The 24,821-nt window shown below is 51.4% G+C and overlaps 1 protein-coding gene across 2 annotated transcripts in view; it reads left to right on the top strand.

The window, feature by feature from the left end:
- Positions 1 to 24,821, top strand: part of MDGA1 (MAM domain containing glycosylphosphatidylinositol anchor 1) — a 61,901-nt gene that overhangs the window by 24,223 nt on the left and 12,857 nt on the right. For both annotated transcript variants that reach the window (XM_060615384.3, XM_060615385.3), the window contains exons 2-10: positions 7,052 to 7,191; positions 11,694 to 11,868; positions 14,454 to 14,650; positions 15,469 to 15,601; positions 15,852 to 16,121; positions 18,269 to 18,598; positions 21,210 to 21,506; positions 22,346 to 22,630; positions 24,350 to 24,501. In XM_060615384.3, the coding sequence (XP_060471367.1) occupies positions 7,052 to 7,191; positions 11,694 to 11,868; positions 14,454 to 14,650; positions 15,469 to 15,601; positions 15,852 to 16,121; positions 18,269 to 18,598; positions 21,210 to 21,506; positions 22,346 to 22,630; positions 24,350 to 24,501 (1,979 nt within the window). The remainder of the gene's footprint in view (positions 1 to 7,051; positions 7,192 to 11,693; positions 11,869 to 14,453; positions 14,651 to 15,468; positions 15,602 to 15,851; positions 16,122 to 18,268; positions 18,599 to 21,209; positions 21,507 to 22,345; positions 22,631 to 24,349; positions 24,502 to 24,821) is intronic.

The following is a 24,821-nucleotide window of genomic DNA, read 5'->3' as shown; positions in this document are numbered from 1 at the left end:
GTGCTGTGGGAGGCTGTTAGGATGATGGCATTCACCCTGTCCGCTGGTAACTGGGCGGAGAGAACCAACTCCAGGCTGGGAAGTCTGCAGCCTGCTTCCTTTCTCTCGTCCCCACCTCCTCTGCAAGTGTCCCAGGCCTCCTGCAGACGCACACTTTCCCTGAAAGAGTCAGGGGCAGAAAGCACGACAGCAGCCCATACCTGACTATGATTAATCTTTTTTTTTTTTTTAATGATTAACCTTTCTAAATGTGGGTTAGGAAACCTGAAGGAAAGCTGATGGAGCTTTAAATTAAGGTTTTCCAGGGGCACGTGGCTGGCTCAGTCAGAAGAGTGTGTAGCTCCAGATCTTGGGGTCACGAGTTCGAGCCCCACATTGGGTGCTAGAGATTGCTTAAAAAAAAAATAATTTATTAAGGTTTTCCTATTCATTTTGCTATCTGCCTGCTTTACATGGCTCTACGTCTTACCGTCTCATCCTTGTGCATTTGATAGCACCCTCTGTACCCTAGCTCGTGCCGGGGAAGAAATTCTCTGATGAGGGATGAGGTCCTTGATGAAATCTCCCTTCCAGGTTCCGGTGACAATTCTCTTCCAAAGCCCAGTGGGCAAGTTGGAATTCGTCTTAACATGAGTCCTTGAGAGTTTGTGGCTTCCTCCCTGGGCCTGCTGGGTGCTAGCTGTCCCTACCCGCCCCTCACCTGGAATTTGGGGTCTGTGTTTTTTTTTTTAGGGGAAAGGAGTACGCAGATAGGCCAGAAGCACTCTACCAGGGACTCACTATTTCTGCCTCAGCTGAACTCCTTACGATGTTGCCCGGTGGGGAACATCTCTCATGCTGGCTTGGCTGTTCTCGGACACAGGCTGGGGAAGGCCATGTTATTTGTCTCCATAGCCATTAGTTTTATATACTGAGCTTTGGATCAACATTTCTCCACTCATTTTACACAACGCTTCTAGCTGTCACGATACTAAGAGATCCTCTGTGAAGAAAGCACTACACGGTCAAATTTCTTTGGAAGGCACTGGCTTAACACCAAGTTACATAGGTGTGTTTACTGCAGGACTTTTCAGAGCCTTTAATAATACACACTTGGGTGCCGACACACTCTGGGAAGGAGAGAAGACACAGCATCAGCATACTTACTCCACAGAGGACTATCGATCAACACCTTACGGCACACAGCTTGGGAGACACCATTCTCCTTTTCCATGGGGGTTTGTGGCTAGAGCTCAGGAGAGTGAAATAGGAAAAGTCTCATAGACAAGAGGCAGGGAAACATACTTGTTTCCAAAATCCCGCCCTATTTTCTACCGATGTGGTGTCAAGCAGAGGGGATCAAATCCAGCCTCCCGAATTTCCAAGAAGCTTGTTACAAATACAAACTCTGAGGCCCGTCCCTGAAGAGTCAGGGCTGGTGGTTCTGTACTGTGACAGGCTCCCTGGTGACACAAGGCAGGGGTAGGGGAGTCCGTGGAGGACTGGGACAGTGAATGGAGTGCCAAGCTAGCAGGTGAAAGGCCTGGGTTCAAGTCCCAGCTCCGCTCCTGTCCTGTGTCAGTGAGTGACGTGGACAGGGCATTTTCTTCTCTGGGCCTGGGTTTTCTGCCAGGTTTTCTCTTTCTGCCGAAAGAGGCTAAATAGGACTTGCTCTTTCTGCCTCTCTGAACGAGGTGAGGAGCTTGGAAATACACACAGTGGACCGCAGGAATGTATCACTCCTCACCATCTGTGGCGGATAAGGCAGGGTCCTCTTGTGCAGAGGGCTTGCAGGCCCCCAGGGAGGTGGATTCTTGAAAGGAGTGCAGGATCATTTCTAGAATAATGATGCCAACATGTGTGGATGGTTTACTGTGTGCCAGACACTGTTTTAAACACTTTGTGTGAGTTACTGATGTATTCCTCACAACAACCCCGTTTTACAAATGAGAAAATTGAGGCTTAAGTAACTTGCTAAAGTCACAAAGTAACTTGCGAGAGCTAGACGTGCTCGATGCTAAGAGGGATGCTCAGAGGGGTCCCATCCCTCCCCTTGCTCCCAGCTCCTCTGAAGCCATGCACAGCCCGCGACATGAATTTTAACATATTCGTGAAACATCCCTGTCGGCTTTCTGTCTGTTTTGAGTGTCTCCGTGCTGGGATATAGAGGGAGCCACAGAGGGTGGTCTCCTGTCCCCATCTCTTGTCCCTATTTAATCATCTCAGGAACTGTCATTTATTTATTTATTTTTTATTAAAAAATTTTTTTGACGTTTATTCATTTTTGAGAGACAGAGAGAGAGCATGAGCAGGGAAGGGACAGAGAGAGGGAGACACAGAATCTGAAACAGGCTCCAGGCTCTGAGCTGTCAGCACAGAGCCTGACGCGGGGCTCGAACTCACAAACTGTGAGATCCTGACCTGAGCCGACGTGGGACGCTCAACCGACTGAGCCACCCAGGACCCCCTATTATTATTATTATTTTTTAAGAGGGAGGGAGTGGGGGAGGGGCAGAGAGGGAAGGGAGAGAGAATCTTAGGTAGGCTTCATGCCCAGCATTAGCCCAATGTGGGGTTTGATCCCACGACTGTGACATCGTGACCTGAACCAAAATCCAGAGTCAGGAACTCAACCAACTGAGCCATCCAGGCGCCCCAGGAACTGTCATTTATTGAGAGAGCACGTCTTGTTTGGCCAGATGTTTTACAGGTCTTGTATTAAACCCTCACACCGGCCCTGGAAGAAGGCATTTTTGTTCCCATTTTATGAATGAAGAGGCTGAGGTTCAGAGAGGTTAAGTAATTTGCTTAATGTCACTCAGCTAGTGGATGGCAGAGCCAGGAGGAATTAGTCCCAGGTTGTCTGCTTTTCCCATTTCTCTAAACCATGTCTCTCCTCTGCTCACTGTTCCGTGACGCATCCCCTGCTCTAGAGTAGTCTTAGCACTTACAACACTCTGAAACCACCCTGTTCATTTCTGTTCCCTTGTGTGCTATCTCTGTCTCCCCAACAATGCTCTTTCATTGTTGGCTTTTCATGACAGTCTCTCCAGCACCCAGCACAGCAGCCCCCGCTCGGAGCATTTGTTGTTTGACAGACTGAATGCAGGGATTATGATGTCATGGTGCCTCTTGACACAGGCCCTGGCCTAGTTGCCTTTGGAACCGAAGATGCTACTGCTTGCTGGTAGTGCCTTCCTGGGGTGTGTGGAGCGGGAGGTTAAGTGGGACAGAGTCCCATTAGGGGCCCGTGAGTTGGTGGGGACCCTGTTGGTTCGGGGTCCAAATCACAGTTGTAGCCATTCCAGAGGTGACCAGAGTCAGAGAGGCTGATTCATGTTAACAAAGCTCAGTGGGAGGTGATGGGGAGATTGAAATGCCAAGGCTAAGGGGGCCTGGGCACCACTTGCTCCAGAGGGAAAATCTGCACTGTGAAGAAGTCAGCCATGGGAGGCAGCTCATCAAGGAGTCAGAGTGAAGGGAGTGGGTAGGGTAATGGTTAGTGTCAGCAGAAGGAACTGGGTGATCTCAGTGGGCAGTTTTTTAAAACTGAAGTGTAACTGAGGTACAGTAAAACCTTAAGCAAATAACCTGACACATTTTTACATGTCTATCCACTCATATAACCACCACCCAGATTAAGATGTAGACATTTCCATCCCACCAGATGGGATCTCATCTTCTCCCCAGAAACTTCTTTTGTGCCTGTCCCGGTTAATAATCCCTATCCCCACCCAAGGGCAACTACTGTTTAGATCTCTGTTGCTTTAAGATGGGTTTCTTCCAGTTTTGAATTTCAGATATATGAAATCACATACTCTTTACTCTTTCGTCTCTGAGTTCCTCCACTCAAATTGTGCATGTGAGATTCAACAATGATGTTGTGTCTATCAGTTTGTTTTTTTTTTTTTAGTGTAATATTCCATTGTCTGATTATACCAGAATTTATCCATGCTAGTCTTGATGGACACATGGGCTGTTTCTTGTGTTTAGCTATAATGAAGAAAGCTGCTATGAATATTCTTGGACCTATTGTTTGACTGTTATTTTTTAAAAAAATTTTTAATATTTATTTATTGTTGACAGAGCATGAGCAGGGGAGGGGCAGAGAGAGAGGGAGACACAGAACCTGAAGCAGGCTCCAGACTCCGAGCTGTCAGCACGGAGCCTGACGTGGGGCTCGAACCCACAAACTGCAAGGTCATGACCCGAGCCGAAGTTGGACGCTCAACTGACTGAGCCACCCAGGCGCCCCTATTGTTTGGTTGTTATAAGCACTCGTTTCTACTGGGTACGACCCAGGAGTGGGATTGCTGTGTCATGGGGTGTACCCTTGAACAGCTTGAGTAAGTACTGCCAGATTCTCTTCCAAAGTGGTTCCATCATTTTAGAGTTTGATGTTCTTAAGAGTCAATGTCATCAAAGGGAGTTGGGTAATCTTCATGATGTCATCATCCATGATGCCCCATCTGCAGTGAGGAAACTTGTCAGGTGGCCAGAGGCCTTCTGTCTGCTGGCCAGGCCCCGTTTTTTCCTGGCCTGTGCTGTCTAGACCCTGAGAAAGTATGGCTCTCCAGCTCCTTTTCAATATTCCTTATCAGTCACCAAACCTTCTGTTGTGACAACACTGCCTGGCTATTGGCGAGCCAGAGTGTCCAGGATTCCAGCTTATCTTCCACTGGAGCCTGTTAAATCAATGTCTTCCTTGTTGAGAGGCACCCCAGGCTTCTTATAGACATCCACGCGACCTTCTGGTCTTATCAGCAACTGGCATGCGCGTCCTGCATTGGTGGGTCATTTCCTGACGAGATTGCTGGGGACCTTGGCCACAGATGGCTCTCTCTTCCATGGTGTGGTGATGTGCCTGCATTTGCATTGCAGGGAGGTGTGTGGGTGACAGTTTCAGACCCCTTCCCCAGACTCTAGGGTGCATCTTCTATATGGACTATGCGCTGATTACAAAATTCATAGAAAGTGTGAGTTGAAAGGGATCTCAGAGGTCATCTAAACCCACTCCCATGCTATATAGGTGGGGAAACTGAGGCCCAGGAGGTCTGACTTGCCCAAGGTTGTGTAGCTTATCCCCTGACGACTAGCCTAGGTTCATTTTTCTGTGGCAGCCCGGTGGTCCAGAAGGTTGTCTGGACACTCAGACTCTGGGTTCTTGGCAGCTGCCGCTGTTCGCAGGAGCCGCTGCTGTTTGCAGAGACTCTCCTGGTTAAACATGGCCCTGTGTTGCTCCCTGTTGCTGCCCCACAGCTTCTTGACCTACAGCTGGGCAGCCTCTGTGGACCCACCTCTGTAATTAGTTCCTGACTGCCCCAGTGGTATTGGTTGGAGAGGTTCTGTTGAGGTCTACTTGCGGCAGCTCTAGAACACATTAGGGGTCTCCTAAGCACTTGTCATTTTGCCTGTGTTACTGTCACACCCACCCCTGTGAGTTCTCAGGCCTGGCAGCATTCTCTCTGTTTCAGAGATGAGAAACTGAAGGTCCAAAGACCACTAAGGGTTTACTCCAGGTAATACGTATTAGATGGGACTCTGCTCGGTCAACCTGCACAAAGTCCCTTGTTCTCTGAGGCCTGGTTAGAAGGCTATCTCTTCCATAGAGCCTTCTGTGATGCTTTCTCTAGCAGACAGTGCTCTCTCTCTCTCCTCTGACCTTCTGGGCCCTCTCTACCTCTCTTACAATGCTTAGACACATTGCCATGGGATGTTCTTGTAAATTCATTCACTCAACATTCACTGGGAACATCAAGGTGAAACTCATGGTTGGGTAGGCAGAAAGACAAGAATCCTGAATCTGGCAGACACACAGATTGATGCTTTGTTGTTGTACTGGGATAATGATGGATACAGAAGGAGGGAGGGTGCAGGTGAATCATGGGATGATTCCTGGAGGAAGTTACACATCTTATGCACAGGCTTTATCGCATCTTTGTACACCTCTTTAGGGCAAGGACTCTGTTTTCACCCCCTTGTGCCCCGGATTAGCCTTCCTACCTCCATTTTCTCTACCCTCACCTGAGAGCAGACAGGTAGGAACTCGGGAGGTCTTGCCCTCCTTTTCCAAGCCCAAACATTGCTGGGCTAGGGGCTAGACACTTAGGGAGGGACTGTGTGCTTTCCCAATCCAGTCATTTTCCCTTTGGGTGTCCCAGCCACATCCTAGCCCTGGTCCCCCAGCCCTGGTCACGTGAGAAAGGCCAGGGAGGAGCCAGTCTTTTGGAGGCTTCCAGGCCCTTGGAGAGAGGTTCTGTCCCTAGAAGAAGAGGTTGGCCTGCTCAAGGAGCAATGGGGGAACAGTAACAGGCCTTTGGGTGAGGGCAGTGAGCAGTCTGTGGGGCTGGGAAATATGTTAGTTAAGCTCTCTAAAAGTAAAGGCTGGATGGTTGATGGGGTATAGTTCAGGCAAGTGATTTGCTGGGAAAGTGCTCTCAGGAGAAACTGGATGGGGAGGCAGACAGACAGTAATGTGGTTCAGTTGTTTTAGCCTCAACCTATTCCCAGGGGGGCTCTGGAGTGCAAATGGCACCATAGTCATCCCACCAGGAGACGGGGATCTGTCAGCCATTGGACTATGTGCATATGCACTAGGGGAAGGGGAGAGCTCCCAGGCATTTCTGCTCCCACTGGTGAAGGACAGTTCCCAGGGGAAGGTGAGCTGTATGTGCCTAGCAGCTGGGGGATGGATGTACCCGGCAGGTATGGGGACCTGGGGGAGCGCCAGCAGTCTCTGCTACAGAGGCTGCTAAGACAGCGATGCTCACGGAGAGATGACCCATCTGTATGGATTACTGAGCCCCTCATACTCATCAGCTCATTGAAAACACAGAACTCTTGCAAGGAGGGTGGGATGAGGAGGAACTGCCCCTTTCCTGAGTCCTTGACCTTTCTGGGCCTAGCCTGGGACCCTGGGAGTATTCTTTCCAGAGCTCCATAGGTCAGGCCTCTAAGGAATGGCCTGGGGAGTTCTGGGCTGACATCTCCCCCTAACACACTCAGAGGAGGGAGCCTTAGACCCCCGCTGGCCTTGGTGCCTCTTACCTAAACCTGCCCCCTCTCCCGCCAGCTCCCGCCCAGGCTCAAATCGTCCACGCGGGCCAGGCATGTGTAGTGAAGGAGGACAACATCAGTGAGCGCGTCTACACCATCCGGGAGGGGGACACCCTCGTGCTGCAGTGCCTTGTCACCGGGCACCCTCGGCCCCAGGTAAGCCCCACCCTGGCCTCGCACGTGCCTCCCCTGCCCTTACCTCCTCACTCTGCGCCCCACTCTGGGCCCAGAGCTAGAGAAGAGGCAGCAGGAGCTGGGGGTAAGAGGTGGATGTTGGCCAGTAAACCCAACACAGAAGGCTGGGGCTAGGAAATAGCTGGAAAATGAACGCAGTAGGGAAGGGCTGGAGTCTGTGAGCTTATTCACCTGAAAACATCGACGACTGAGGGAATAATTCAATGTCAGTTGTTGAATTCTACTTCATTCCCATTGTATCTGTTGTGCAGATGCTTCCTCACACGCACCTCCAACCTCCGTTTGAGGGAAGACCACGTGCCAACACTGTGCTAGGTACTTCCTCCAGTGTTTTCTTGTTGGAGCCTCACGACCATGCTGTGAGGAAGACATTAGGGCATCCACTTCACAGCTGAGGAAATCAAGGCTCAGGGAGGTTGAGTAAACTCCCAAGATCACACAGCTCCTCTGAGGGTGGAAGCAGAATTTGAATCCAGAACCAGCGTCCGCTGTAGCTTTAGTGCACCTCCTCCCAGTGTGTCCATCTTTGGGTTGGAGGCTCCAGGAGTTACCAACAACATATAATACATTCTCTCCTTCAGGAGGCTTCAGGTAGGCAAGCCCCACATTCTTGATGGTAAAAGCCTGAAAGCAATTAGAAAGCAGCAGAAGATGAGTAAATTTACCAGAAGCCAGGTAAATTTTGTCACAGACCATGTATATGGTTCCATCAGAAGCGTTGGCCAGTTCTCACCGAAGCTGGTGGCAAGAGGCAGGAGCCGGGCTAGAGGAATGATGGAATTTGCTGGTGAGCTGCCATGGCATTTTAAGAGCAGCAGAAAATTTTTCATTGGATCCTAGGGAGGACAGTGAAATGCAAAATAGTTTTTTGGGATAATCTTGGGAAGAGGGATGGCTTTGATGGGTTTGGCCTTGAGACCAGCAGATGGACAAGGAGACCCCTAAAGACTCAACCTAAAACCATTATCACTGCTCGCTTCTTCTCAAAGTTTTGTTTAGAAGTGACAACAATGCTGCCAGCCTTCAGGTTGGTGTTTGTATCAGGTGTGACATCGGGATGGTCCTCCCTAATGCAAGGGAGGCAGCTGGGCCATCTCTCCCTAAGGCTGCACTGGCCATCTGCGTGTGTGCCCTCGTGCATCGCGTTTTTGAGTCGTTCGTGTCTGTGGCTGTGCATGCACACACTCTTTTTTCTACTTCCATCCATGATTTCCTTGTTCCTCCTGCTACCTAGGCTCAAGCCCTTGGGCTAATATTTGACTCTGCCTTCTCATTCCCCACATCTAGCCAGCCTCTGAGACCTCTGTTTTTATGTCTCCCGCATGGGTCTTCTGCTTCTATTCCTCATTACCTCTGGAGGCCAGACCTTCAGTCCTATCCCTTGGACCACTGCAATAGACTAACTGGATCCCCATGCTTCTGCTTCTGTACCCCATTCCCAGAATCATCATCTTCAAACCTGCTCTGTCCTATCACTCCCCAGCTCAGACACCTTCGATGGTTTACCTATTACCTACCAGACCCATTTCAGGCTGCTAGGGGTGGAAGTGAAGACCTCCCATAGGCTGGCCCCACCTGCCTTTCTGCCTGTCTGACCTCCACTGCCATCCTCCTCACACCCTGTGCTCCAGTCACACTTGCCCAAGTACACCCTGTTCATTCCTGCGTTAGCCACTTCTGCTCCCTTCTCCTGAAATGCCGTCTACCTCCTTGTTTGCTCAGTTCATTACAACAAATATTTATGGAGCACCTGCTATGTGCCCAGCACTGTGATGGGTCCTAAAGATACAGTTATAGTTCCTGTTGTCATGGAGCATCCAATCTAGTAGGGGAACAGGGAAGCAGCATCTCATGGCCCACTTTGAGGTCAGGATGGGGGGCTGAGTGGGCATGGAATTCCCCACTCCAAACAAGTAGCAACAGAGAGGGAATCTTGAGGGCCAAAATGAAGGATCTATAGCAATGGCAGTGAGCAGAAGGTGAAGAACTCCTTGGAGGGGCTTGGACTGCGTACTCACCTCAGGGATAGTAGTATTAACACACACATGGGGGATATGAGTTGAGGCCACAGGTCCATCTACGCTTGGAAGTTAGACCTAGACTCTCTATCTAAAGCAGGAAGCTGGACAAGGGCATCACCTGTGAATGGGGACCAGAAGAGCTCTGTCCCACATCCTAGAGTCACAGCAGGGATCAGATTCTGCTTCAGGGCATGGGTATAAACAGAGTCACCCACGAAGGAGCACAACCCTTAGGCTGTCTGTGTCTTGCAGTATCCAAGTGGTGAGGAAACCCTAAGCTGAGAAATTAGTATAAAAACTAGTTGGAACCTGTGAACCTATGTGTCTTGGGCATTGGGAACCATAAAAGCTATACCACAGACAGGCCTGTGAGGGCCTAAGTGGGACTTCTGTGGAAGAAAACTCCCATGAAATGCAAGCCTGTGGAGTAAAGTTTCCAAACACATTTGAAAATACACTGCCAGGAGAGCCAATCCATAGACCACCCCCCCCCCCCAACAAAAAAAAATTGAGCAATCCACATCTGAGGAAACAGAGATAACAGAACAATCTGAAAGGATCTTTAAAATAAATATGATTAAAGTGTTTCAAGAGATAATGAAAGGAATATAATCCACAAGACAAGAGATTATACAACCCGATCAGTTAGATATGGGGGAAAAAAACAAATAGAAATCCTAGAGATAAAAATAACACAGTCTTTTTAAAAACTTGGCCTCTGTGCATAGAGATAGCTAAAGAGAAAATTAGCGAATTGGATGATAGATCCAGGGAAATCAACTACAGTGTGGTCTGGAGGAGACAAAGAGATGGAAATGTGGAAAGGAAGCTGGGAGGCATGGAGAATAGAATGACAAGCTCCAACATAAATGTAGGCATTCTGGAAGGACAGACTAGAAAAAACTGAGAGAAGACGACATTTGAGGAGGTAAAGACTGAGAATTGTGCTGACCTGAAGAAAGGTACAAACCCTCAGGTGGATAAAACAAAGCAAATCCAAAGCAGTTTCTAAACACATCCCATCTAGATAAACACAGTAAAACTGCAAAATGTCAAATGTAAAAGAAAAGATATTCTCATGGCCTTGGTTTCTCTCCAAAGCACCCTCTGACCTAAGTATGAATTGCCTGAAATTGCCTATAGCCTTCTGCAGGTTTTGTCCCCTCTACATCCCTGAGGGAAAGGTTGAGGGTGGCGGGGGGATGACAGTAGCAACAATGAGGCCTGCAGTGACGCTTCTCTGAATGAGAAGGTTGCCCTTCACCCACTTCTCCTGAGCCTTGCTGTTTTTGTGCCCTATTCACCAGCATCAGGCACCTTGCCCTGTCTCAGTAATAAGCAATTCTCCCCAACTTTAAGATGGAAACTTCCCTACCCCATCCCCCAGTCCTCAAGACTCAATCATCCGGAACCGATCAATTTTTCTTAAACGTCTGGTACCCTGAGGAGTAGCTCCAGTTTCTTGTGTGATCCTCAATAGTTTCCCACAATTTAGGGCAAATATAATAATAGGAATTTGTTGAATGACTAATATGGGCCAGGGGCTACCTCACAATGACTCTGCAAAGTGAGTATTATGCTATATGATAGTTACAGTTATCTATTGCTGCATAACAAATGCTCTAAAACTCAGGGACTTAAAACAATAGACACTTAGTGTCTCACAGTTCCTGTGGGATCAGAATCCAGGAGCAGCTTAGCTGGCCAGTTCTGGCTCAGGGTATCTCAGGAGGCTGCAGTCATTTGAGAACTGACTGGGGCTGGAGGACCCACTTGCAAGCTAACTCCTGTGGCTGTTGACCTGAGGTTTCCATTATTTCCCTGTGGACCCCTGCACAGGGCTGCTCGGGACAGCCAGATGGCTTTCCCCAAGACGGAAGTCACAGTCTTTTACAACCTGGTCTTGGAAGTGACATACCATCATGCCTGCTGTGTTATATTGGTCACACAGACCAGCCCTGGTACAAAGTGGGAAGGCACCACAGAAAAGGACTAGAGGCAGGGATTACTGGGGCCATCTTGGAGGCTGGCTACCTCAGAGACCTCTTTCACAGATGAAAAATCTGAAGCTGAGAGAGGAATAGCCTACCCAAGGCTACTAAAAATTTTACCAAATTCTTAGTCTTACAGGCACTAAGGCACTAAGGCACATGTAATCCTCCCAGTAACCTTAGGAGGGCATAATGTTCTCTATTTTACCAATGAAGAAAGGAAGGCAGGAAAGGTTGGGTAATTTGCCCAAACCCATGCTCTTAACCACTGCACTACACAGCCTTATTTAAAGCCTCCTCCATCCGACCCCAGATTTCCCAGGCTCTTCCCTGAGGCGTCCTACCCCATCTGTGTATCCCTGGGAGTCTGTCTGGGTTGGTTTCCCAGGCCCGGGTGTGCCCCCCGCACCCTCACTGCCACGTCTGACCGTGTCCCACCCTGCCGGTCCAGGTGCGCTGGACCAAGACTGCGGGCAGCGCATCCGACAAGTTCCAGGAGACGTCAGTGTTCAACGAGACGCTGCGCATCGAGCGCATCGCACGCACACAGGGCGGCCGCTACTACTGCAAGGCTGAGAACGGCGTGGGCGTGCCCGCCATCAAGTCTATTCGTGTGGATGTGCAGTGTGAGTTGGCGCCGTGGGTGCCCCCGCGTGCTCAGCCTGGGAAGAAGGAGGCGGGTGGAAAGGAGGCTGAAGAAACAATAGCTCCATGGAAGAAGACAGTAGAGACCTTCTTATCTCTCCCGGACGAGAGGGGCATATCTGCTGTTCCTCCAATGTGCATCATCCTATACAATTCACACATATCCGTCCGTAATCTGTATGGACCTTGCAACGTCCCTCTAAAGTGGTCAGGGAGGGGCCTCTGGGTGGCTCAGTTGGCTAAGCCTCCAACTCTTGGTTTGGGCTCAGGTCATGATCTCACTGTTGGTGAGTTCAAGCCTTGTGTGGCTGTCAGCGCAGAGCCCGCTTGGGATTCTCTCTCTCCCTCTCTCTACCCCTCCCTCCCTCTCTTGCCCTCAAAGTAAATAAACTTAAAAAAAAAAAAAGTTGTCAGGGAGGGCAGGACAGTTTGGATTATACTCTTTTTCACAGATGATATGAAGTACCAAGGGTTTGTGTTTGTGACTTGTTCACCTGCAAAGGTGCTCTTGACTCTGGTCCAGTGCCCTTCCCACAGGACCTCATATCTCTGCTTTTGTCCCAAGGGTACCTCTGAATCTTCCCTACCCCCGCCACCTACATAACCAAGCACCCCTCAGTCCTTGCTGCTGGTTGAATGAGAAGCCCCTAGTCCCTACCTACCTTCCATGGAGATACCCCATTAACCCCAAGAGGCTATTTTACTGCTTGCCACCTGCCTCTGTGCTCACCCAGGCTGACCCTAGGTACCCAGAAACCGTAGAGCCAACCCAAGGGGCCTCTCTGGCACCATCTTAATTTCTGCAATGATTCTACCCATTAACTATGCCTCACGCCCCCCGGTGAGACCCCCAAGTGGTGGCCACTGGAACCTTAGACCCTTCTGTCTCCCATCAGCCACCCAAGGGCCTGCCAAACCCTGGGGCTGAGGATCATTTTTTGAGTTATTGGTGCTGGAAGGGGCTGGCGGGCATGGCTTAGGTGTCATCAATGCCTTACCTCCACCCATGGTCTTTGTTATGACTTCTGTCCAAGGGGGCTGGGCAAGGAAAGAGTGACGGGATGTTGGAATGCCTCTTGTGGGATGTTAGACTGTGGGTTGTTGATTCCTGTGGTTCACAACACTGGCTGTACATTAGAATGTCTAGGGGCTCTTGTTTTGGTTTAATGTTTATTTATTTCTTTTGAGAGAGACTGTGTGTGTGTGTATGAACAGGGGAGGGTAGAGAGAGAGGGAGAGAGAGAATCCCAGGCAGGCCCTGTGCCATCAGTACAGAGCCTGACATGGGGCTTGATCCCAGGAACTGCAAAGATCATGACCTGAGCCCAAATCAAGAGTTGGACGCTTTACTGATTGAGCCACCCAGGCCCCTCCTAGGGAATCTTATAAAGAAAATACTGATGCCTGGGTCCCACTTCCAGAGATTCGGATGTAATTGGGGGTGGGGCCAGCATCGGGATTGTTTTCATTTCTTTTTTTTTTTTTTAAGTTTATTTATTTTTGAGAGAGAGAGAAAGCGAGCACAAGTGGGGGAGGGGCAGAGAGAGCAGGGGTTGGGGGTGGGGGGTGAGACACAGAATCTGACTCAGGCTCCAGGCTCTGAGCTGTCAGCACAGAGCCCGACGTGGGGCTCGAACCCACAGACTGTGAGATCATGACCTGAGCCAACATTGGATGCTTAACCAACTGAGCCACACAGGCGCCCTGGGATTTTTTTCTTCAACTTTTTTTTTTTTTTTTTTTAATTGAGGATTAACTTACATCCAATAGAGTTAACTAATGTTTTTTTAAATGTTTACTTTTTAGAGCGAGAGACAGAGTATGAGTGGGGGAGGGGCAGAGAGAGAGGGAGACACAGAATCCAAAGCAGGCTTCAAGCTGTCAGCACAGAGCCCGATGAGGGACTTGAACCCACAAATCGCGAGATCATAACCTGAGCCGAAGTTGGACGCTTAACGAACTGAGCCACCCAGGCGCCCCTAGAGTGCACTAATCTTAAATGTACAGTTCAATGAATTCTTATGTGTATGCCTATGTAAACACCAACCAGGTCAAGAGCATTTCCAGGACCCCCGACAGTTCCCTCATGCTCCCTCCCAGTTCAGTAATCTCCTTAGAGGCAATCATTCTTGTGACTTTTGACACCATCAGTGAGCTCTGCCAGGCTTTGGTATTAAAAAAGAAAATCTCCATGTGATTCCAGTTTACCAGTGAAGAAAGAGGCCCAGAGAGAGAAGGGACTTAGGCAGGCCACACTGCAAATTAACAAGTAACCTTGGATTTGGACAGTGCCCTGATTTCCAGTGTGCCCTGCTTCCTCCATCCCATGATGGGAGGGTGAAGGTAGACACCCCCATGCAGTTCCTGTGAGGGACAGCTAGGAAGCCATGAAGTCCATTCCCCTGCCTCTAACAGGTTGGTCAAGCAAGCAGGGCTGGGACGCCATCTGACTCTCCGGAGGCATCCCTTGAGGGTGGCTTAGCTTTCCTGGGGGGCTGCCAGGAGCCCAAGCCCCCCACCGTGGGGGTCACCCAGCCCTGACCTCGCTGGGGCTGTGTTCTTGCAGACCTGGATGAGCCTGTGCTGACGGTGCACCAGACAGTGAGTGACGTTCGAGGCAACTTCTACCAGGAGAAGACGGTGTTCCTGCGCTGTACTGTCAACTCCAACCCGCCTGCCCGCTTCATCTGGAAGCGGGGCTCCGACACCCTGTCCCACAGCCAGGACAATGGGGTCGACATCTATGAACCCCTCTACACCCAGGTCAGGATGGACGGCAGCTGGCCTGTCTCCTCACGGCTCCCCCCACACTCTTCCTTGTGCACCCAGCAAGGGAGGGGAACGTGGGGACTGAGGCCTCATGATCTGGTGTTCCAGGGGCTGCCCTGACTCTAATGATTCTGTTCTGACCTCAGAAGCATGCGTTCTGATTGGGCTTCAGAAAACTTGGGCCAGATGAGATCAGGACAGAAAGGTCAGGGAGCAGTGGTGAGGACAGCAGAGTCCCCAAGGCAGCGTGTCTTCCTGGAACATCGCTTGTTAGAAAAGTCACCCCCGAGGGGCGGATGTGTCATCCCTGCATGCACATGGTGGGGGGGGGGGGGGCTCCTGGGCAGGCACAGCAGGAGTTGGGGGGCAGAGAGATGACTGCGCTTCCCATGGGTCCCCTCCAGTCCCAGGAGATGGTGATGAATCTGTCCTGCCAGGGGAGTCTTTCAGAGGTGGCTATCCCTGGTGGCTGTCAAAGCTCCCCATGTGGACGTGGCCTGTGGGCCAACCCCATGTCTGTATAGGTTGTAAGACAGGGCAGGATTCCTTCCTTATCCTCCCTTTCCCAGAGCGGGAAAGCTGAGGCGTGCTCCCGGCTGTGTGTACCAGGACATCGCATCCAGAGACGCTCAAGCTACGGAGAGCGCAGTATCCATCCCAGGCTCAGGCTCCCTGGGGATAAACGGTGTGGAGGTTGGAAAGATAGGAACGAAAATAGGAATTTGCTTCAGCCGCTGGTGCTGGGTGAATGTGTGCGGGATCCCCAGAGACCCAAGCAGGCCCCTCAGCCCAGCGATGTGCTCCTGCCCTAGGGGGAGACCAAGGTCCTGAAGCTGAAGAACCTGCGGCCCCAGGACTACGCCAGCTACACCTGCCAGGTGTCTGTACGCAACGTGTGCGGCATCCCGGACAAGGCCATCACCTTCCGGCTCACCAACACCACGGGTACAGGACTGCCCTGCCCATGCCCTTTGCCCACCTGGCTCACTCCCCAGCCAGGAGAAAGTGCCCCACCCCACACAGGACTCCAGGCACGTCACCATTAGTGCGTCCCCTCCTCCCCCACGCCTGCTCCCTGACTTCTCCCCTCTCTTCTCCCTCTAGGCCTTCTCCAACCCCATGGTTTCCCTGGACCCCACCCCTCCCCCAGCCCTGCCTCATGGTCCCCTAAGACCCCACCTCCTTGTCCTCTTAGCACCACCAGCCCTGAAGCTGTCTGTGAATGAAACTCTGGTGGTAAACCCTGGGGAGAATGTGACGGTACAGTGCCTGCTGACAGGCGGTGATCCCTTACCCCAGCTGCAGTGGTCCCACGGGCCGGGCCCGCTGCCCCTGGGTGCCCTGGCTCAGAGCGGCACCCTCAGCATCCCTTCAGTGCAGGCCCGGGACTCTGGCTACTACAACTGCACAGCCACCAACAACGTGGGCAATCCTGCCAAGAAGACCGTCAACCTGCTGGTGCGATGTACGTGGGTCCAGAGGGGTGGGAGGGAACTCGGGAGGCAGACAGCGTCCCTGTCCTCCAGGAACTGCCAGTGACCTAGGAAAGGGGCCTGTCTGCTTCCTTTTCGGGGATGAGATATGCCGAGGAGGCGTGTTCCAGGCACTGTGATTTCCCCGCAACTCAGGTGTCTGCCCGCGGGCAGCAGGACCACGATTTGTAGAATGTTTTATTTATAATCTCCTCTCCCAAATATCATCTCAACAATGGAAGAAGGGAGAAGGGCTGGCGTTGATTACCTACATTTTTTTTTTTAGATTGGGAAACTGAGGCTGCGAAAAGCTAAATGTGGACATTCCAGTCTGCAAGAGAAATTTCCTCTCTTCCCGTACAATGGTTTCTACCTTTTTATTTTTTTATTTTTTTTATTATTTTTTTAAATGTTTATTTATTATTGAGAGACAGTGAGAGATAGAGCATGAACATGGGAGGGGCAGAGACAGGAGGAAACACAGAATCCGAAGTAAGCTCCAGGCTCCGAGCCGTCAGCACAGAGCCCGACACGGGGCACAAACCCACAAACCGCGAGACCATGACCTGAGCCGAAGTCGGACGCTCAACCGACTGAGCCACCCAGGCGCCCCTGGTTTCTACCTTTTTAATGGAGTTAAATGAAAGTAACATACATTTGCACATACCTCATATGCAAATCTTTATTAGCAAAGCGTGTCAGTGAGTCTGAAGGTAATTAGTAAATGGAAAAATGATACAAAACTTGGGGGTGCAAATGAAGTACAAACACTTCCCTTATGAAACTTCAGCCTCATTAGCTGCTCCGTGTGATCTTGATTTTGCTCATGTGCTTTACAGAGAGAACTTTAAATTCTTCTGACTTAGGAGTAACCTTAGGTTGTTTGTTTGTTGTTTATTTGAAAATTTTAAAGATCTCGGCTTGATTCCAGCTCTTTAGCACTTGAAAATAAAGTACAGCTTCTGTCAAATTCAGTGGAGAATCTTCTGATGAAATGGACTTTCCTTTTGTTCTTCCCTCACCAACCAGTCTCTCTCTGACTCTTCTCACAAAAAGAAGCTAGCTCTCAGTGACTTTTTACTTAACCAGAGCAAGAAACACAGTAGCCAGATTGTTGCTGATGACTATTTCTTCCTCTGATGGTTCTTCTTCTGTCAGATTAGTTTTCGCCACCTAATTACATTCGGGGCCTTTAAAACCTGGGTTCGTGAGGTTGCAATTTACATCAGATACTTACGGTTACCTCTTAGGGTGACATACAGCCTGCTTTGCCCGGGCCAGTCCTGGTTCATGGCCATTGTGCCACGGACCTATTGAATCAGCACCCAAATATTAAGAATGCTGTCTACCTCTTGGCTACGTCAGACAATATTCAGGTTTTTCTTTTTCTTTCTTTCTTTTTTTTTTTTTTTTAACATTTAGACTTTTCAAAAAAGGCTAGACCTTTCATTTTTCCAAACTCTGTGTTTTTATGTAACGTCATGTAAAATTATCGTATTAGGCTTTCATTATAAAAATTACACAAACTTATTGCAAAGACTCAGGACAACAGGATAAAATGTGCAAATTAAAATTTCCCCTCAGTTCCACTCTTTAGATAGAAGTACTAGTACATTCTGGCACATCTTTCCAAAATTTGTATTTTGCATATTCAAGGTTTAGAAAAGAACAAAAATAAAGCAGCACAGCCGTTAAGAGCGTAGGCTGAGTCTGAATTCAAGGTTGGTTACTTCTTCGGGCAAGTTCCTTAAACTGTCTGAGCCTCAGTTCTGTCCTTTGTAAAATGGGGACAGGAAAGTGCCTCCCTCAAAGACTGTGGGATGGGTTAAATGAGTCAACCCATGTAAAGGGCTTAGAACAGTGCCTCTCACATAGTGGATGTTCAATCAACAGTGGCTAGAACAATTACTAAACCTACTTTTCTGCAGCCAGCTTTTTTGAACTTTTCAAAATGCATCTGAACAAGCAGAACAATTTCCAAGTAAAGTGATGGTTTCTCTTGGGGGTGGGATGGGGTTGTAGCCCCCAGCCTGCAGGGAGGGCTGGTTCGAGGAGAGAAGCTGGGTCTGGATGGGGGTGGGACATAGAGCCTTGGCTTTGGGCCAGCCCCAGCCACCCTTCCCTCCCCATCCACCTGTAGCCATGAAGAATGCTACGTTCCAGATCACCCCAGACGTGATCAAAGAGAGTGAGAACATACAGCTGGGCCAAGACCTGAAGCTGTCATGCCATGTGGATGCGGTGCCCCAGGAGAAGGTGACTTACCAGTGGTTCAAGAATGGCAAGCCGGCACGCATGTCCAAGAGGCTGCTGGTGACCCGAAACGACCCTGAGTTGCCTGCCGTCACCAGCAGCCTAGAGCTCATTGACCTGCACTTCAGTGACTATGGCACCTACCTCTGCGTGGCCTCCTTCCCAGGGGCACCAGTGCCTGACCTGAGCGTCGAGGTCAACATCTCCTCTGAGACAGGTGGGCAGCTGAAGCAGCATGGGGTGTGTGTGTGAGGGAGCTGGAGAGGCCCATAGAGGGGAGGTGGGGACAGTAGCTTGAAAAAAGGAGGCCACAGTGAGGGGAACACCATTTGTTCATGTTGCACACATTTATTAAGCACCTATTATATGCCAGGCATTGTGCTAGGCTCGGGGGTAGAGTGGTGGGCAGATAAGCTCTGCTTACATCGAACTAAGTGGGAAGGCAAACGTTGTTCAGATAGTCTCACAGATAAATATATGACTGCAAACAGTGATACGTGAGAGTCAGGAAAGAGTTTCCTCAGAATGTTTGATCTGAGATCTGAGGGAGGGGCAGGTTTTACTAGGCAAAGGAGAACAAGGGAGGGTGGAAGAGAAAGGCAGGCCAAAGAATCAGCATGTGCAAAGGCACCGGGGCAGGTAAGCGCATGGGTCATTTGGAGCACCCAAGGAGAGTGCGACTGGGAGAATGGAGTGAGATGTGAGAGAGTGGAGGGGCCAGCAGGGGCAAGATCATGCAGGGATTTGGGTCTTTATTCCGATAATAATAAATAAGAATAATGAAATAATGACTAACATTTATTGAGTGTTTACTATGTGTTCTGATGATTTCATATTGATGTCATTTACCTTCATGGTTTACCTTATGGGATAGTTTATCATCAGTTTTGAGAGATGAAGAAACGGGCTCAGAGAGTTTAAGAGACTTACCTAAGGTAACAAACAATAAGTGGTGTAGCTGGGATTCAAACTCGAGCAGTCTGACTCTAGAGCCACACCTGAAGGGTTTTCATCTTATGCATGACGGAAGTTTGGAAGGGATAATTTCCGAGAGAGTTTCTAGAATCGTATCTCCAGCCCCTAGCCCCTTGCACTGAGGAGCTGGCTGACTTCGACTAAGCCTCTTTAATTCTCTGGGCCTCCGTTTCACCTCTGTGAGACATTGAACCAGATGGCCTCGGAGGTGCCTTCGAATCCTGACTTTTGCACAGGGAGACGACTTCGTGTCCGGGGAGAGTATCCCTTACAAGGGGATCCCATAGCTGGGATACAGGACGAGAGAGGGAAGATGAGGTGGGAAAGGCAGAGACGGGAACAGGACCCTTGGGTTTGCAGATGCGAGGAGTTTGAGTTTTAACCTGAGGGCACTGCAGCCTCAAAGCGGGGAGACAACAGCCCTTTAGCGTGTGAGGGCACAGAAGGTTGGGGAGCTGGGATGTTTTAGAAACAGGGAAATCAACGGGGCGCAGGGCCATTTCCTCCATTTGGCTCATCAGCCTGATGCCTGCGGCACGGAAGCTTTTTAAAGGCTTGTGGAAATGATTCAGACCCGGAAAAAGAAATTAATTGGCTCCAAAATACAAAGAGAAAACTGTAAAATTAAAGCCAACACATGTATAAATGTTTACAGAGTATAAATTATGCTAACTAGATAACTGGACCTCAGCTTGCCTTGTAGAGTTATTTATAATTCATATTTGATGTCGGACATTTTAATTTGGTCCATGTCATGTGGGATGGGACCCATGGAAGTCTTTTAAATTTTTTTTTTTAATGTTTATTTATTTTTGAGACAGAGAGAGACAGAGCATGAACAGGGGAGGGTCAGAGAGAGAGGGAGACACAGAATCTGAGACAGGCTCCAGGCTCTGAGCTGTCAGCACAGAGCCCGATGTGGGGCTCGAACTCACGGAGTGCAAGATCATGACCTGAGCCGAAGTCGGCTGCTCAACCGACTGAGCCACCCAGGCGCCCCCATGGAAGTCTTTAAAAGACTCTCCAGTTGGGTGATGTGTTGGGTTGGATTAGGTTTGGCGGTGAATAACAGAAAATCCCGAAATGCTACTAGTGGCTTAAATGAGGTAGATGTGTACTATTTTTTCTGGTAAAAGTGAGCAGTCTGGGCTGGAATAATGGCTCTGCTCCACCAAATCCTCAGGGCCCCAGGCTCCATCTTGTCTTGTTACCCTTAGCGTGCACCGCCTTGTCCACAGTGGCAGTCCCAGCTGCAGCCATCAATCTGCATTCCAGCCTGCAAGGAGAAGGAAGGGAAGAGGGGTACAGCCTCTCCCTGTGAAGAACCTTATTTTCTGTCACATCCCATTGGCCAGAATTTGGTCACATGGCCACAGCTAGCAGGCTAGGGGACATCATGGTTATTCTGGCTGTGTGCCCTGCTACACTCCAGACATTCTATTACTTTGGGAGGAGGGGTAAGGATGTTGGAGGACCGACTAGCGATCTGTAATAGCACTCCAGAAGACAAGATGGAAGCTTTAATTAGAGCAGGGCCAGTGGGCAGGAGAGAGGGGGTTGAGGGAAGGCATCCTTTGGTAGAACTGTTTAAAAGTGGAACCCCCTTTTGTTGGGGTAAAGGGAAAGAAGGAATAGGCCAGGATGACTTCAGCCCTTTTTCTGAGTTGGGAGACCCTCGGGGGTGCAGGAGGTGGGGAGAATGGGGGGAGGCGAGTTGTGCTTTGGAGATGCTGAGGGATCTTTGGGACATCAGGGATGCGAGAGGGAGGCTCCTAGGGGGAGGGGAGCAGAAGCCTCACGGCAGAGGCTAGCGGGGAGCTCTAACCTTGCTCCTACCCGCTTCCCCACCGCAGTGCCGCCCACCATCAGCGTGCCCAAGGGCAGGGCCGTGGTGACAGTGCGGGAGGGCTCGCCCGCTGAGCTGCAGTGTGAGGTTCGAGGCAAGCCGCGGCCGCCGGTGCTCTGGTCCCGCGTGGACAAGGAGGCAGCGCTGCTGCCCTCGGGGCTGCCCCTGGAGGAGACTCCGGACGGGAAGCTGCGGCTGGAGCACGTGAGCCGCGACATGAGTGGGACCTACCGCTGCCAGACGGCACGGTATAATGGCTTCAACGTGCGCCCCCGCGAGGCCCAGGTGCAGCTGAACGTGCAGTGTGAGTCCCATCGCCCCACCTGGACCACATCAGAGCTGTCCCTCCCGGTTCGCAGCCTGGCCTGCCCCCCTCTTCACCCCTTCGTACACTCCAGTCCAACCAGCCTCCGCCAAGTACTGCGGATACCCCTAACACCTTGCCACCCCCGTGTTCTAAGGTGGGAAGTCTGACCCTTGTCACACTTCCAATACCAAGTGCCCCTCACCCCCATCTGCATTCCCAGGGACCCAGTGAGCAAAGAATAACTGATTTTGACAGGTAGACACGGGAGTTTGAAAGACTCTCAAGGGAGCACGTTGTGTCTGAGACTATAACGATGAGAGTTAACTCACCTTGTGCCAAGCACTACTCTAAGAGCATTTTAATGCATGAACTTATTTAACCCTCCACAGCCCTATAAATAGACTCTATCATTCCCTTATTTTTACAAATAGAGAAACCGAGTCCCAGGATAAGTAACTTGCCTAACGCCTCACTAGCTAGTTAGAGGCAGGGCTGAGATTTGAACCTAAGGCAACTAGCTCCGGGGATCATGCTCTAAACCCCGACGTTATGCTGCTTTTTCGCTACACGGTGGGGTGAGGGGACCCTTTGAGGCAAGACTAAAGGCCCAGTCTGGGAAGCACGGCTGGAGGAAATGGCCGGGAGGGGGGTGGGTATCTGCAGGTCAGGGAGTTCTGAGCGTGGCCATTGTGTTATGTTGCGAGCGTGTATCCGCTCTGAGATCCTTACAGGCTGCGGGGTGCGGGAGCAGGGTCGAGTGCGTCGCCTTCAATGGGGCCGCTCCTCAAACCCCACTCGGCCCCGCTGACCGCCGCCCCCGCCGCCCCCACCCCCAGTCCCGCCGGAGGTGGAGCCCAGCTCCCAGGATGTGCGCCAGGCGCTGGGCCGGCCCGTGCTGCTGCGCTGCTCGCTGCTCCGAGGCAGCCCCCAGCGTATCGCCTCGGCTGTGTGGCGCTTCAAAGGGCAGCTGCTGCCTCCGCCGCCGGCTGTCCCCGTCGCCGCCGAGGCTCCCGACCACTCCGAACTGCGCCTCGACGCCGTCACCCGCGACAGCAGCGGCAGCTACGAGTGCAGCATCTCCAATGACGTGGGCTCGGCCACCTGCCTCTTTCAGGTCTCGGGTGAGCGTCCCGTGGGTCCCGCCCCACCCAACCGCGCCCACCTGGGACCAGGCTCCGCCCCAACTCCAGCCCCCGCCCACTCCCGGACTGGGCCGCGCCCCTTTCCAGTTGCCCGTACTGGGTTCAGGCCCCTGCCTTCCCAAGACCCGCCCATGCCGGGTCTAGGCCCCGCCCATGCCGCCCGGACCTAACCATGACGTCGTTTACAGCCAGATCCCCTCCAGACAGGCTAGATCCCTTCGCCCACGCCCACTCCAGGTGTAGATCGTCTCAAGGTCCGCTTGTACGTGTCCTAAGCCCCCCTCCCCCCGCCCCCGTTTTAGCTCAGCCCCGTTCCTTGGCCTCGGACAGCCCTGCCTGTCTCAAACCCCTCCTTCCCCGGGTTTAGGCTTCTCCCCTCCAGCCCCTGGAGCTCCAAGTTTGGGCCCTTCCCTCTAAAGACCCGCCCACACCACGCCTAGGCCCTAGTTGCCTGACGCATAGGCTTCACCCCTTCTAGCCTCGTCCAATCCCAGCTCTCCATTTCTTGCTTTTTTTTTTTTTTGGTAGCAGGTACGCTCCAGCCCCACCCAGACCAGGTTTAAACCCGCCCACTCAAGTCCTGGGCACCGCCCCATCCCAGCCATCACGTTTCAAGCCCCTCCGCTTTAATCCGTGGCCCCAGAAGCTGCGGGTGGGGGACTCCCTCTTTTCGTGACCGCAGGCCCAATATGAGGGGCCAGAGCTGTAGCTTAGAGGAGAGAAGACGACCCTCAGCAGCCTCTCTGGAACGTCGTGGGTGGCTCTAGTCCTGCCAGCACACATTTCCTGAGCTGTCACCCCACAGATTCAGGCCCCTCGGTACCCAGAAATCCCTCTCAGCCCATCTCATCATCAAGTCACTCCCGGGTGGGCTGTTTGGGGCTGCAGGCGGGCCTGGGTGAGTCAAAGGGCTGAGGTGAGGGCCGAGGGGAATGCATTGTGGCCAAAGGAGTTGCTGATCCCCCCCCTCTCTTCATGAGGGAGAGTTGGTTCCCCACCACTAGACCTGGTGGCAGCACCCCAGGAGGAGAGCCACAGTTGTGCCTGTGCCCTTCTGCACCCCAAGGTCTCCCAACAGCCCCTACTGACTGGGTGCCCCTTTAGTCCTCATTTGGATTTCCTCACTCAACAGCAGGGGGCCAGGACGGGTCACTTCCCAGCCCTTCCCCACCCCACCCAGCCCTGCCAGCCAGAGGCCCCTGTGACATTTCCCACCTCCTTCCCCTCTCCCCTGTTCTCCCATACTTTCCTTGCCTCCCCACCTTTTTGTCTCTCTCTGTCCTTCTCCTTTCTCTTCTCTTCCTTGTACCTCAATATCCTTACCCTTCTTTGTGTCTTTTTCCCCATCCTCTTTCCCTGTGTCCTCTCTAATATCCCTCCCCCGTGTCTTCCCAAATTTCTCTTTTCTCTGGCTTTTCCTTGGCCTTTCCTCTCTGTTCTCACCAATACTACCTCTTGGAATTCCCAATCTCCCTTTTCTCCATTTCCCACCTTCCCTGTGACTGCACCTCATTCTCCCAATCTCCTCCTCTCCCACCGTCTCCTCTTGTCACTATATTCCCTTTCTCTTTGTCTCCCCATGCCCTCTCTCTGTTCCTCGCCATCTTCCTCTGTCTCCCTTTCCGGCACTCCCTCTCTCTGTATCTCTCCCCATCCCCCACCCTCCCCGGCCCCACGCCCCCATCCCCATCCTCTCAGCCAAAGCCTACAGCCCGGAGTTTTACTTCGACACCCCCAACCCCACCCGCAGCCACAAGCTGTCCAAGAACTACTCCTATGTGCTCCAGTGGACCCAGAGGGAGCCTGACGCTGTCGACCCCCTGCTCAACTACAGACTCAGTGTCCGCCAGGTGGGCCAAGGGGGACAGGGGCCCGGGTGCAAGCTGACCCTGGGAATGTCCATCAAGCCATGGGAAGGGGTTGGAGGCAGGGCCTGACCCCCTTATAGACAACTCTTCAGACCTAGAAAGTGTTCTGGACACAGCAGCAGAAACTGGGAGGCTCTAGGGACCTGCCCCCTCTGGACTCCTGCTCTGGGCACAGGCTTGAGAATTGAGCTGGGTCTGCTGGATTCAGACAGGAAAAAGGGCAGAGCCACCAGCTGTGTTCCCAAAATGTAGAATCTGCTCTTGGGTCAGGAGCTTAAGGTGGGGTGTGGGGTCAGTCTCGT

Source organism: Panthera onca, chromosome B2 (genome assembly GCF_046562875.1).
Source record: "Panthera onca isolate mPanOnc1 chromosome B2, mPanOnc1 haplotype 2, whole genome shotgun sequence".
Classification (NCBI taxonomy): domain Eukaryota; kingdom Metazoa; phylum Chordata; class Mammalia; order Carnivora; family Felidae; genus Panthera; species Panthera onca.
Note: the sequence above shows the minus strand (reverse complement) of the source record. Positions and strands in the feature narration are given on the sequence as shown.